The sequence below is a fragment of the Nomascus leucogenys genome, chromosome 14 (assembly GCF_006542625.1).
Source record: "Nomascus leucogenys isolate Asia chromosome 14, Asia_NLE_v1, whole genome shotgun sequence".
NCBI lineage: Eukaryota > Metazoa > Chordata > Mammalia > Primates > Hylobatidae > Nomascus > Nomascus leucogenys.
In genome coordinates, this window is record NC_044394.1 from 92,182,153 (window position 1) to 92,194,647 (window position 12,495).

At 42.7% G+C, this 12,495-nt stretch overlaps 1 protein-coding gene across 3 annotated transcripts in view; it reads right to left on the reverse strand.

Annotated features, from left to right (window-relative positions):
- RAB37 (RAB37, member RAS oncogene family) overlaps window positions 1-5,431 on the reverse strand; it is a 66,605-nt gene extending 61,174 nt beyond the window's left edge. The window contains exon 1 of one of the 3 annotated variants that reach the window (XM_030827963.1): window positions 4,188-5,431. In XM_030827963.1, coding sequence (XP_030683823.1) covers window positions 4,188-4,616 — 429 coding nt within the window. In that variant the 5' untranslated portion in view covers window positions 4,617-5,431. The remainder of the gene's footprint in view (window positions 1-4,187) is intronic. The other 2 variants (XM_030827964.1, XM_030827965.1) reach the window with 2 other exon arrangements.
- Window positions 5,432-12,495: the final 7,064 nt, after the last annotated feature.

The following is a 12,495-nucleotide window of genomic DNA, read 5'->3' on the forward strand; positions in this document are numbered from 1 at the left end:
GGGAATCTTCTAAGAGTTACTTGGGCTTGCCTGGGTCAGCCTCCAACTATTGGGACCAGCTAAAGTGCAAGAGCCACACAATGCCTATCATGATATTTGGCGTATGTTTTTCATATAAATGAATTTCATCAAGTCCCATACATCACCTCCAAGAGAAAAAAGATATTCAACTTAGGAAGTCAGAACTGGGATGTTTGCATAGAAGTCACGCTTTTTGTATAGGCGGGTTGTGTGAGTTTGTTTCCATGGACTTCTGCCTGTGAAATATGTAGTGTGTGTGTTTCTGAGGCTCTCTGTGTATGAAGCTGCTACTCTTCTCACAAAGCTCATCATTTTAGGTGAGACTGAATGTGACACCCATTGAAGCTGCTTTGGAGCCCAAGATGCATGCCCTAATACAACCACTTTTCTTTTTTTTTTCAGATGTAGTCTCACTCTGTCACCAGGCTGGAGTGCAGTGGTGTGATCTTGGTTCACTGCAACCTCTGCCTCCCGGGTTAAAGGAATTCTCCTGTCTTAGCCTCCTGAGTAGCTGGGACTACAGGTGCGTGCCACCACCCCTGGCTAATTTTTGTATTTTTAGTAGATATGGGGTTTTACCACGTTGGCCAGGATGGTCTTGATCTCCTGACCTCATGATTCACCCTCCTTGGCCTCCCAAAGTTCTGGGAGCCACCTCGCCCAGCCAATACAACCACTTTTATTGAATGCTTCCTATATTCCAGAGATTTTATATATATACTTTACATTATATTATCTAACATCCTTCCTCAAAAATAATAAGGCAGGTATTATCATTCCTATTTTATAGCTAAGAAAAGTAAGACTCACAGATGTTGCTCAAAGTCACATCAAGGTTTGCCTTTTTCCAAGCCAGGAGTTTCGTTTCGTCATACAACAATATCTCTTCTCTGGCAAGTTTCCAGGACTACCCTACATAACATCTGCTGTGCTGTCAAAACGCGAGATGATACTTCTTCCTCTGTAATGATAATCTCTGGGGGAGGGTGTGTGGCAAGTGGAATGTGGGAGGGGGGCTCTTGGGAAGCTGACAAGTTTCTATTTCTTTCTCTTGATAGTGGTTGCACAGGTATGTTCACTTTGTAATAATTCACCAAAGTAGACACATAAGATTCAGGATTTTTTGGTGTTTGTCATATTTCTTTTTGTTTTTTTGAGATGGAGTCTTGCTCTGTCGCTGATGCTGGAGTGCAGTGGCGTGATCCAGGCTCACTGCAGTCTCTACCTCCTGAGTTCAAGTGATTCTCCTGTCTCAGCCTCTCTAGTAGCTGAAATTACAGGAGTGTGTTACCATGCCTGGCTGATTTTTGTATTTTTAGTAGAGACAAAGTTTCGCCATGTTGGCCAGGCTGGTCTTGAACTCCTGACCTCAAGTTATCTGCCCGCCTCAGCTTCCCAAAGTGGTGTTTGTTATGTATCAATAACAAGTCTATTTAAAAAATCATTTCTCCATGCTGGGCATGGTGGCTCAAAATGCCAGCATTTTGGAAGGCCGAGCAGGTGGATCTCTTAAGGCCAGGAGTTCGAGACCAGCCTGGCCAACATGGTGAAACTCTGTCTCTACAAAACAACAACAACCAAAAAATTAGCCAGGCGTGGTGGCACATGCCTGCAGTTCCAGCTACTGGGAAGGCTGAGGTGGGAGAATCACTTGAGCCTGGGAGGCAGAGGTTGCAGTGAGCTGAGATCACACCACTCCATTCCGGCCTGGGTGACAGAGTGAGACCCCACTTCAAAAAAAGAATTTATTCTAGCAATTAATGTTGGAGGGGAGCCCTGCTTCTCATGGACAATAGACACTAATTAATCAATGGGAACTCCTTGGACTCTACTACATAGTAATTTTAAAAATAATACAAATAGTTGATGCCCTACCCCTTTACAAAAAGAGTTTTAAGTGGATCACAATAAAACATCATGCACAATCATAAAGTAGTATTAGGGGGTTGTTGTCTGCACTATATAAGAAGGAAAACTTTCCTTACATACATAGGTCACTCTGCTGGGCACCACAGGTTTAAGGCTGGCTCCTGCTCTCAGGGTGCTCACACAGCCAAGCTGATGACATCGAGCCTTTACTAGTAGTAAATAGACACTTGCCTTTAAATATGTTGGAACTTGTTGGAATGGGTTCCCACTCTTAATTTGGTGATCAATAAGCTCAAAGGAAGTAAAAGTCTTCATGGACTATATCCTACATCTCATGTGTGGGTTATTGAAATGGAAAATACCACATCTGATCAATATTTTGAACAATCTGAGCTCCCAATCTTAAAGCTTTCAAAATGAGTATTTACACCTTTATAGGATGGTAAAAACTTAGAGAGACCCACATATCTAGTTGCCAGGACAATTTTGTAATTGATTTGTAATTATGTTCCTCTGCTTGCATAAACTTTTTTTTTTTTTTTTTTTTTGAGACAAGGTCTTGCTTTGTTGCCCAGGCTAGAGTGGAGTGCAGTGGTGTGATTTCGGCTCACTGCAGTCTCTGCCTCCCAGGCTCAAGCAGTTCTCCTGCCTCAGCCTCCTGAGTAGCTGGGATCACAGGTGCACACCAGCATGCCCAGCTAATTTTTGTATTTTTAGTAGAGATGGGTTTTGCCATGTTGGCCAGGCTGGTCTTGAACCCTTGACCTCAAGTGATCCACCGCCTCAGCCTCCCAAAGTGCTGAGATTACAGGCGTGAGCCACCATGCCTGGCCTCACATGCACTTTTTACTGGGCTAAATTTACAACATCAAATAGCACAGAACTTCTTCAAGTTTACTTCAAACCGTGATGGCTTTAAAATTTCTAGACTGGGATAGTTGTTATACATTTTTTCTCCTTCTCTATATCCTAGGAATTCAGAGACCTGGAGGTAGAAGACACATGGACTGTCAGATCTTGAGACCTCCTTCCTTCAATAGCTGATCTTCTTTCATTTGTGTCAGAAACAGGCAGCATGGCACACAGCCAAGCATCTAAAACTTTATTGTGCATATTTATTCCTAGAGATCTTGTTAAAATGCAGATTCAGATTCAGCCAATCTAGCGTCAGGGCTTTCTATTGTAATAAGTTCTGAGGTAATGCCAATGCTGCTGGTCCGTGGACAGCACACTTTGATGAGAAGTTTAGTAAGGATATAGAGGAAAGAATACTACACATGGAGTAGTAATTTCTGGCTTTTAGTATCAGCTCTGCCATTTACCAGCTTGCTTTCCTGGACAAGTCATTTTGCCTCTCTGGATTTTAGTTTCCTCAAATATAAGCTGTGTGATAGAGGAGGAAGTTGGGTTAGGTTATTTCAAAGCTTGCATTCATAGACTCTTGAAAGCGATGTTTTGATTAAAAAACTCCACCTATAGGATCATGTACAGCCTTTCAAGGGACTAACAGGTGAACTGGCATTATCAAAGCAGAAAATATAAGGGCTGGAGCAGGAAGGCATGGCAAAGTCAGAGAAAGGGAACGTGAGCCATAATAACTTCTATGGCAAATATAAGGCTTTGATTCTTTCAGAGTGATGGATTTTGAATTAAAACTGTTATCCTGAGAAAGGCTACCATTTTTCCCAACAACCGTCTTAGGGGGAGACCTGCATTACTGAAAACTGAGTTGCATAAGAAGCTTGAGTGAAGGAAGCAATGGATATGTTAGTGCTTTGAAATAAGCAAATGCTTACAGGGGCTGTGAAGGAGTCACTGCTGAAGGGAAGCTTTCTGGAGCCATGAGGGAGTCTGGTTTGAAAACAGCAGTTCATCTCTGCTGCAGACCATTTCTCTAATTTCAGACAAATTGGCCAGAAATTCAGGTATTTGGCCATGGCTTGCAGACGTAACAGGGACAAATGCAGTCTCCTACAAGGGTCAGGAGAGCAAAGGTGCCAGGGGTCACCCAGGGGCATAAATAGGCAAGGAGAAGGAGGGGGTGAAAAAGGAACACAGATGATTTAAGTGAATGAATGAAGCTTCTGACCATCTGAGCCTCTGGTGGCAGCCCTTCTCCAAGAGCTCACGCATCTCTATTTTGAGCAGGAAACAGGATCAGACAGAAAGGGCTCCCCAGACTCACAGATACAAGCTAGTTTCTCATTAAGTCCCAAAGCAAAGTCAGGGGAGTGGAGAAAACTCCTGGTGCTGGCGCCTCTTCCAACATAAGGTTGAGGAATACAGGAGATATTTACCTTATGCAGGACATGCTCGTTGAAGTCAGGGCCAGCTCCTCCCTGGTAGGAATCGGGTCTCTGCAGGTCCATGCCCGGCTTGGAGCTCGCCGCTCCGGCTCTCCCTTTGCTCTGCGTCAGCGCTTCCAGGAGCTCTGTCCGAGCTCCGCTGGGTGCGGCAGGCTCGGGTCTGAGCCCTGCAGGCCGGGCCGCATCCGTTTTCAGCACTGGACAGTTCCTCGCAGCGGCCGCGGCGCGGTACCAGGCGGTCAGGCGGCCACGCTCTGCCAGGACTGAGCGTTTCAGCACCAGGAACAGCGACTCCGCCGTTAATGCGCCTGGAACCAGAGTTCTGAGATCCTGTCCGCTCCAATCCCTGCCTCTTAGCACTCCAGGACGCTGGCAGGGACGCAAGATTTGGGTCCGGCTGGGGATCCCTGCGTATTTCATTCAGCTACCGGACTCCGGAGGCTCAGCACCCGGCTGCGTTCTCGGGGCACTGCGGTCCCGGGAGCTCACCGTTCCTGATCCCGAGCGAACGGGCATCTCCGTCACCACGCAGCTCAGCGCAGCGCAGCTCTCCTCACACGTTTGCAGAGGCGAAGTCCTGCGGCGCTGGCGGCGCTTGTTTTTGTCCCTGTACAATTCTCTCCAGGATGTATGAGATAAATAGAGGTTCTAAGTCTGAGGTCGACAGTAGATGGGTCTTAGGTGTCCCCAAAGTCCCTGAAAGATGCACAATTCTGTTTACCTGCGTTTTCCTAGGGAGAAGGTCCAGGGCTTTAATCACATTCTCTCCAGCACACATGACCGCAAGAAGTTAAGGACAATGGGCTCAGGAGAGGCAGATGGTGGTTTGGTTAGGAGCACAGGCTCCAGGATTCAAATCTTGATTCTGAAAATTATTAGTTGTGCAACCTCGGGCAAATTAATCTCTCCTAAGTGTCCACAGAACGGAGATAATATTATAATAGTACCTGCCTCATGGTTTTGTTCTGAGGATTTAATGAGTTAATTCATGTAAAAAGCCTATAACAGTGCCCGGCGTTTACTAAGAACTCAATAAATGTGAGCTACTATGCTCTCCTGGCAGGGGATGGAGAGCTCTGGCTACTTCTCCTATACATCAGGGGAGTCCTGCTGCTGCGACCTTTGATTGGCAAAATTGCATCATCACCTGGAATATGACAGCGTGAGGCTGACCACCATGGGAACAGGAGGCTGAGACTGTGGCCCCTGGGGTTATTATCAGATTACTAAGAACAAGTCCTAGTACCAGCCACGGGCCCTTGGAGTCAATATCAACATGGAAGGAAAGAGCCAGGCTTAGGGTTAAAAGAGTGCATTTTCCTCCTGGGTTTCACTCCTTTTTGGCTGAGTTGTGTGAGCCAGATCACTCGTGTTCCCTGGGATTACTTATGTTTTCTCATCTGCAAAATAGGTAGAGTAATCTATGCCCACTTTATTGGGTTTGGGGGAAGAGTGAGACAATGTATATGAAAAGCCTTTATTTTCTTTTAAATTGTAAAGCAAATTACATTTATAAGGTGTTATTATTGCTGGAATCACTATACTGTAGATACTCAATGAATATTGATTAAATGAACAAAGCTAGGGAACCAATGTGTTTGTTTTATGAGATTCTCACTGGGCTGAATTGTTTTTGTTTTTGTTTTGTTTGTTTTCAGCCTGTGACAAATACATAACATCCAATGGTTGGGGCTCTTAATGTGAGGTGGATAAATGGATGTTAGGGGAACTTTGCAACATTGATAACATTACACAAAGTTTTGCTTCTGTGCCTTTATCTGGGGGAGAAGAAATCTCCAGAAGATGAAATGAATCCCATAGATTTTATTAAGTTCTCAAAGTTGTCTATACTCAAAAAAAGTACAGAATGGATAGCTTAGACTCGCTCATCTTAACTTTCTCCTGAGCTTCCTCACCAACCCTGACTACTATAGATTCCAGAGGCTTTGCCTGGAACCTCACATTCCTTGGAAGGGTCACTCCTCAGGGTCTTGTTTGGATTTCTGAAGGTTCAGAAACATGATTCTGTTTGTTCAGGTTTATAGAGCAAATAGCAGAGGATCTGAACCAATCCAGAATTGATGATGGAAGACTTTCATGAGAAATGATGTTTAAGCTGAGATCTGAAGGAAAAGCGGGCATTGGTCGAAGAGGGTGGTGGTGGTGGGGTGATTCCAGGCAAAGCGATCGGCTTTAAAGCAGAGGCTTTAAGATGTGAAGAGCTGAGAAAAGACCAGTGTGGCTAGAGTCCTGAGAAAGATGAGAGAAGGGTAATGGGAGACCAATCTAGAGATAGATAAGGACCAGATCAGGTGGATCATGTTAAGGGTTTTGAACTTCATTCTAACGGCAATGTGAAGCCATTGAAGGACTTCAAGTAGGGAAATGGCATAGCTAGATCTGGGTTTTAAAGATACTACTTTGGCTACTGTATAGAGAATGAGTTAAGTCAAGAATGAATGTGCTCTTTTATTGATTTATAAAATCGATTTTTACATTATGGGCATTAATCCTTTGTGTCATAAATATTGCATTATTCTGCAAAGATTTCTTTTCTTTTCTTTCTTGTTTTTTTGAGACATGGTCTCATTCTGTCACCCGAGCTAGAGTGCAGTGGCTCAATTAAAGCTCACTGCAGTCTCGACCTCCCGGGCTCAAGCAATCCTCCTGCCTGAACCCCCTGACTAGCCGGGACAACACGTGTGTGCCACCATGCCTGGCTAATTTTTGTATCTTTTTTAGAGACGGGTTTTGCCACATTGCCCAGGCTTGAACTCATGGGTTTAAACAATCTGCCTGCCTCAGCCTCCCAAGTTGCTGGGATTACAGGTGTGAGCCACTGCACCTGGCTGTGGATTACTTTTCAATGATTAACTTTGTTTATGCTTTTATTATACTGTATTAAAGTTTTAATCTTTAAGTTTGGGCTGAGCATGAGCAGGCATTAGCTAGGCAGATGAGATCATCCGAAGGCATATTGTTGAGTGTGAACCCCAAATATCTGAGACAGCTCTCAGTCAATTTAGGAAGTTTATTTTGCCAAAGTTAGGGACACACACCATGACACAGCCTCAGGAGGTCCTGATGGCATGCTCAAAGTGGTCGGGGGGCAGCTTGGTTTATGTATTTTGGGGAGACATGAGCCATCAATCAATATATGTAAGATGTACACTGGTTTGGTCCAGAAAGGCAAGACAACTCAAAGTGGGGGGGGCTTCTTGGTCAAAGGTAGATAAGAGAAAAATGTTTGCATTCTTTCGAGTTTCTGATTAGTCTTTCTAAAGGAAGCAATCAGATATGTATCTATCTCAGTGAGCAGAGGGATGACTTTGAATAGAATGGGAGGTAGGTTTGCCCTAAGCGTTCCCAGCCTGATTTTTCCCTTTAGCTTAGTGATTTTTGGGTCCCAAGATTCATTTTTCCTTTCACATGAGCAAACAATAAAAGTAAAGGAAAGTAGGTATTCTTTAGCGAATGTGTCCGTTATATAACAATACTATTAATTTAGAATTACATATGTTGTGTCTTCCTATTCTTTTAAATTTGTTAAGATGTGTTTTGAGGTCTTATCTTGGTGAACATTCTAGGTGAGCTTGAGAAGAATGTGTGTTTTGTTATTGTTGGATAGAGTATTCTATAAATGCCAGTCAGATCGAGTTGATTGATAGTGTTCTTCAAGTCAACTATATCCTTTATGTATTGTATTCCTGCTAGATCTATCAGTTACTGACAGAGGGTTTTCAATTCTCCATCTCTACCGTGGATTTGTCTTTTTCTCTTTGTATTTCTATTTGTTTTTGCCTCATGTATTTTGACACTCTGTTATCAGGTGCATGCACATTTCTTGGAGAACTAATTCCCTTTGTCATTAGGTAGGGGTCCCATTTACTCCTAACAATTTTCCCTGTTCTAAGTCTTCTTTGTCTGGAATTAACATCACTACTCCAGTTTTCTTTTGATCAGTGTGTTGTATAACTTCTTCCATCCCTTTATGTTTAAACTTTGGAGTCTTTATATTTAAAGTATATTTCTTGTAGGCAGCATATAATTGGATCTTCCTCTTTTATCCCCTCTGACAATCTCTGTCCTTTAATTAGTGTATTAAGCCATTCATATTTAAAGTGATTGTTACTATATTTGGATTAATATTGACCATGTTTGTAACTGCTTTTTATTCATTTACAGATGCTACTGCTTCTGCACTCTCTGAGCAATTTATATGATTTTTAAAATTTTTTTCTTCTTTCAGAATATCAGTAAAAAATTATTCTTAAAAAATTTTAGGCCAGGCGCAGTAGCTCACACCTGTAATCCCAGCACTTTGGGAGGCTGAGGTGGATAGGTCACCTGAGGTCAGGAGTTTGAGACCAGCCTGGCCAACATAGAGAAACCCTGTCTCTACTAAAAAAAAAAAAAAAAAAAATTAGCCAGGTGTGGTGGTGCACGCCTGTAATCCCAGCTACCCAGCAGGCTGAGGCAGGAGAATCACCTGAACCTGGGAGGGAGAGGTTGCAGTGAGCCAAGATCACTTCATTGCACTCCAGCCTGGGCAACAAGAGTGAAACTCCATCTGAAAAAAATTTAAGCAGTTCTCTTTAGAGTTTACAGTATATTCTTAAAACTAAAGTAAATCTACCTTCAAATAGCACTATTTCTGCTTCATGTGTAGTGCAGGTGCCTTAAAAACAGTATTCCTGAGTCCTCCCTTCCAGCCTTCTGACATTGCTATCATTTATGTCATTTATCCACATTCTATAATAATTAAATACTGACTACTATTGTTACTTTAAACAGTGATCTTTTAGATCAATTAAGAATAGGAAAAATAAGATTTTTGTTTGACTTTCATTTATACCTTCTCTGACACCCTTCTTTGCTTCATATAGATCCAAGTTTCTGATATGTGTCACTGTCCTGCTTGAAAAAAAATTTTTTAATGTTTCTTGCAAGGGAAGTCAGCTGATGACAAATTCCTCAGTTGTTTGTCTGATAGTGTCTATTTCTTCTTCATTTTTTTAAAGAAATGGGATCTTGCTATGTTGTCCTGGCTGGAGTGAAGTGGCTATTTGCAAGTAGGATTATAGTACACTGCAGCCCCAAATTCCTGGGCTCAAGTGATCCTTCTGCCTCAGCTTCCCAAGTAGCGGGAACTACCAGTGCCTAGTACCATGCCCAGATAATTTTTTAATTTTTTTGTAGAGATGAGGTCTTGCTATGTTGCCTAGGCTGGTCTCGAACTTCTGGCCTCAAAGGATCCTCCTACCTCAGCTTCCCAAAGGGCTAACACTACAGGCACACACCACCATGCCCAGTGCTTCTTCATTTTTGAAGGATAATTTCCCTGGATATAGAATCCTAGGTTGGTGATTTTCCCCTCTAACACTTTAAATATTTTATACTACTGTATTTTTGCTTGCATACTTTCTTTTTTAAATTACTTTTTTCTAATTTTTAATTTTTGTGGATACATACTAGTTGTACGTATTCATGGGGTACATGTTATTATTTTTATGTAAGTGTACAATGTGAATGAGCAAATCAGGGTAGTTGGGATATCCATCACCTTAAACATTTATGATTTCTTTGTGTTAGGAACATTCCAAATTCACTCCTGTAGTTATTTTGAAATATACATTCAATTATTGTTAACTATAGTCATCCTGTTTTCCTACCAATGCTTGCATACTTTCTGAGGAGAAGTTTAATATAATTTTTTTTTAATTTTTTTTTTTTGAGACGGAGTTTCTTTCTTGTTGCCCAGGCAGGAGTGCAACAGCACGATCTCGGCTCACTGCAACCTCCGACTCCCAGGTTCAAGCGATTCTCCTCCTCAGCCTCCCGAGTAGCTGAGATTACAGGCATGCACCACCACGCCCGGCTAATTTTGTATTTTTAGTAGAGATGGGGTTTCTCCATGTTGGTCAGGCTGGTCTCAAACTGCCGACCTCAGGTGATCTGTCCACCTCAGCCTCTCAAAGTCCTGGGATTACAGGCGTGAGCCACTGCGCCTGGCAATTTACTATAATTTTTATTCTAGCTTCTCTGCAGGAAGCCTACTTTTTCCTCCTTAGGGTTCTTTCAAGATTTTTCTCTTTGTCTTTGGTTTTCCCAGTCATCACCGTGAGAACCTGGTGGGGTTTCTGGAGATAAAGTCCATGAAAATGTGGGTGCCCACCTAAGACTGACCCCCAGGAGCTTCTCACTTTCAAATTAGTCCACTCAGCCTCCAACAGTTCCTCAAAATTACCGTAGAAGTGTTCCTACCAGCTCATGGTTCCGGTGGCTTCTGCTCCAGGTAAGCGGATCTCAGCTGTGACTTTCTGGATGCACTTGTCTCTCCAGATTTCAGAGGAGCAGGTTTCCCCGCAAACTCAGTTCTCTGATGGTCCAGGAAAAGTCATTGATTTTGATCTTGTTCAGCTTTTTCCTATTGTAAGGGTGGGGATGATGACCTCCAGCTCTTCACTTGTCAAAGCTAAAACTAAAAGTCCTTCATTTAGATTACAGTATTATCTTTCCTGGGAAAAATACCAAAAAATTTTCAAGCTCTAATCTTTTTTTTTTTAGCTTCATGCCCTTTGGGCCTTTTTTTGTGACATTCTAAATTAACATAGTAATTTAAAAAGTCAAGTTATTCTCATAGTAATTACATTTTGGATTGATATCTTTCTGAGATTTGGGGCCATTCAAGTGTCTTTGGTAAGTACATTTGCAGACCATCTCTCAGGATGGGTGGCTCATTCTGCAGGGCTTCTGATTTAAAAGTTTTAGAAGTGACATTTTCTAATCCTGTCTCCATGTGCTAGGGAGGTCATTTGTATGGATAAGGACTGTCTCATGCATGTTTCCCCAAACAGGGAGGGGCAGCTTTCTTGCCAACTGTTAACTCCCCTCTCCTGTAGCTGCCTCTTGCCTCAGCTCCGTCTGCCTGGGAAACGTTTCTGCCGTATGGAGTCCTAAGGTGTGTCTCTAAGTTTCCTCTTCCAGTCCTAGTTATCAGGGTGTGAATATTGACTTTTCTGTGTTCAATTCCTCTTCTTTGTTCGTTTGTTTTTTGAGACGGAGTCTTGCACTGTCGCCTGGGCTGGAGTGCAGTGGCATGATCTTGGCTCACTGCAACCTCCACCTCCCGGATTCAAGCAATTCTCCTGCCTTAGCCCCCCAAGTAGCTGGGATTACAGGGGCCCACGACCACGCCCAGATAATTTTTTGTATTTTTAGTAGAGATGGGGTTTCACCAAGTTGGCCAGGCTGGTCTCAAACTCCTGACCTCGTGATTCGCTCACCTCAGCCTCCCAAAGTGCTGGGATTACAGGCGTAAGCCACCGCACCTGCCAAGAGTGCTCCTTTACATGTTAATACAGAAGCTTTCAGCCCTTTGTTTGAGAATTATAATCACTATGATGGATTCTGTTTCCATATCTGTCATGATGTGAACTGGATAGGTACAATTTTTTGTTTGTGTCATTTTGAAAATTTTGATCAAAGTAACAAATGCATATGCAAAAATTTAAATGGTATGGAAGGGCTTCGACATCTCTCTTATCCCTACCCTGAGCCCTTCTCCTCCACGGCAACTTCCCCCTGCCCTTGCTCCTTTTTTTTTTTTTTTTTTTTTGGCTCTGTTTTTAGTTCCTATAATGCCATTTTTTGTTGTCTACCAGTTACAAACATCTGTTGACTAGTACCCTTATATTTCCTCTGCACAGTCTTTTCAATATAGTTATGCCACCATTTTCTGTTCCTCCACCAGTCGACTCTGCAATTTCACACACAGACTCCAACCTCCATTCCTTGCTTTGTGAACCGTAGATGATATTTTTGGAGTCGCCAAGGTCTAAGATGAAGCTTTAGCATTCCTATCCTTCTTTTCACTTCTTTCCCCGTCATTTCCCAACCTCTTTCAGATATACTTTTTAAAAAAACCAAGTTTTATGGTATTTAATTAATTAATTAATTTATTTATTTTTGAGACAATGTCTCACTCTTGTCACCCAGGCTGGAGTACAGTGGCACAATCTCAGCTCACTACCACCTCCACCTCCCGGGTTCAAACAATTCTCCTGCCTCAGCCTCCCGAGTAGCTGGGATTACAGGCACCCACAACCACACCTGGCTAATTTTTGTATTTTTAGTACAGACAGGGTTTCACCATGTTGGCCAGGCTGGTCTTGAACTCGTGAATTCAGGTGATCTGCCTATCTTGGTCTCCCAAAGTGCTGGGATTAAAGGCATGAGCCACTGTGCCTGGCTTTTTAATTTTTTTTTAATTTTAGAATTATTTTATTTGTAGAAGAGC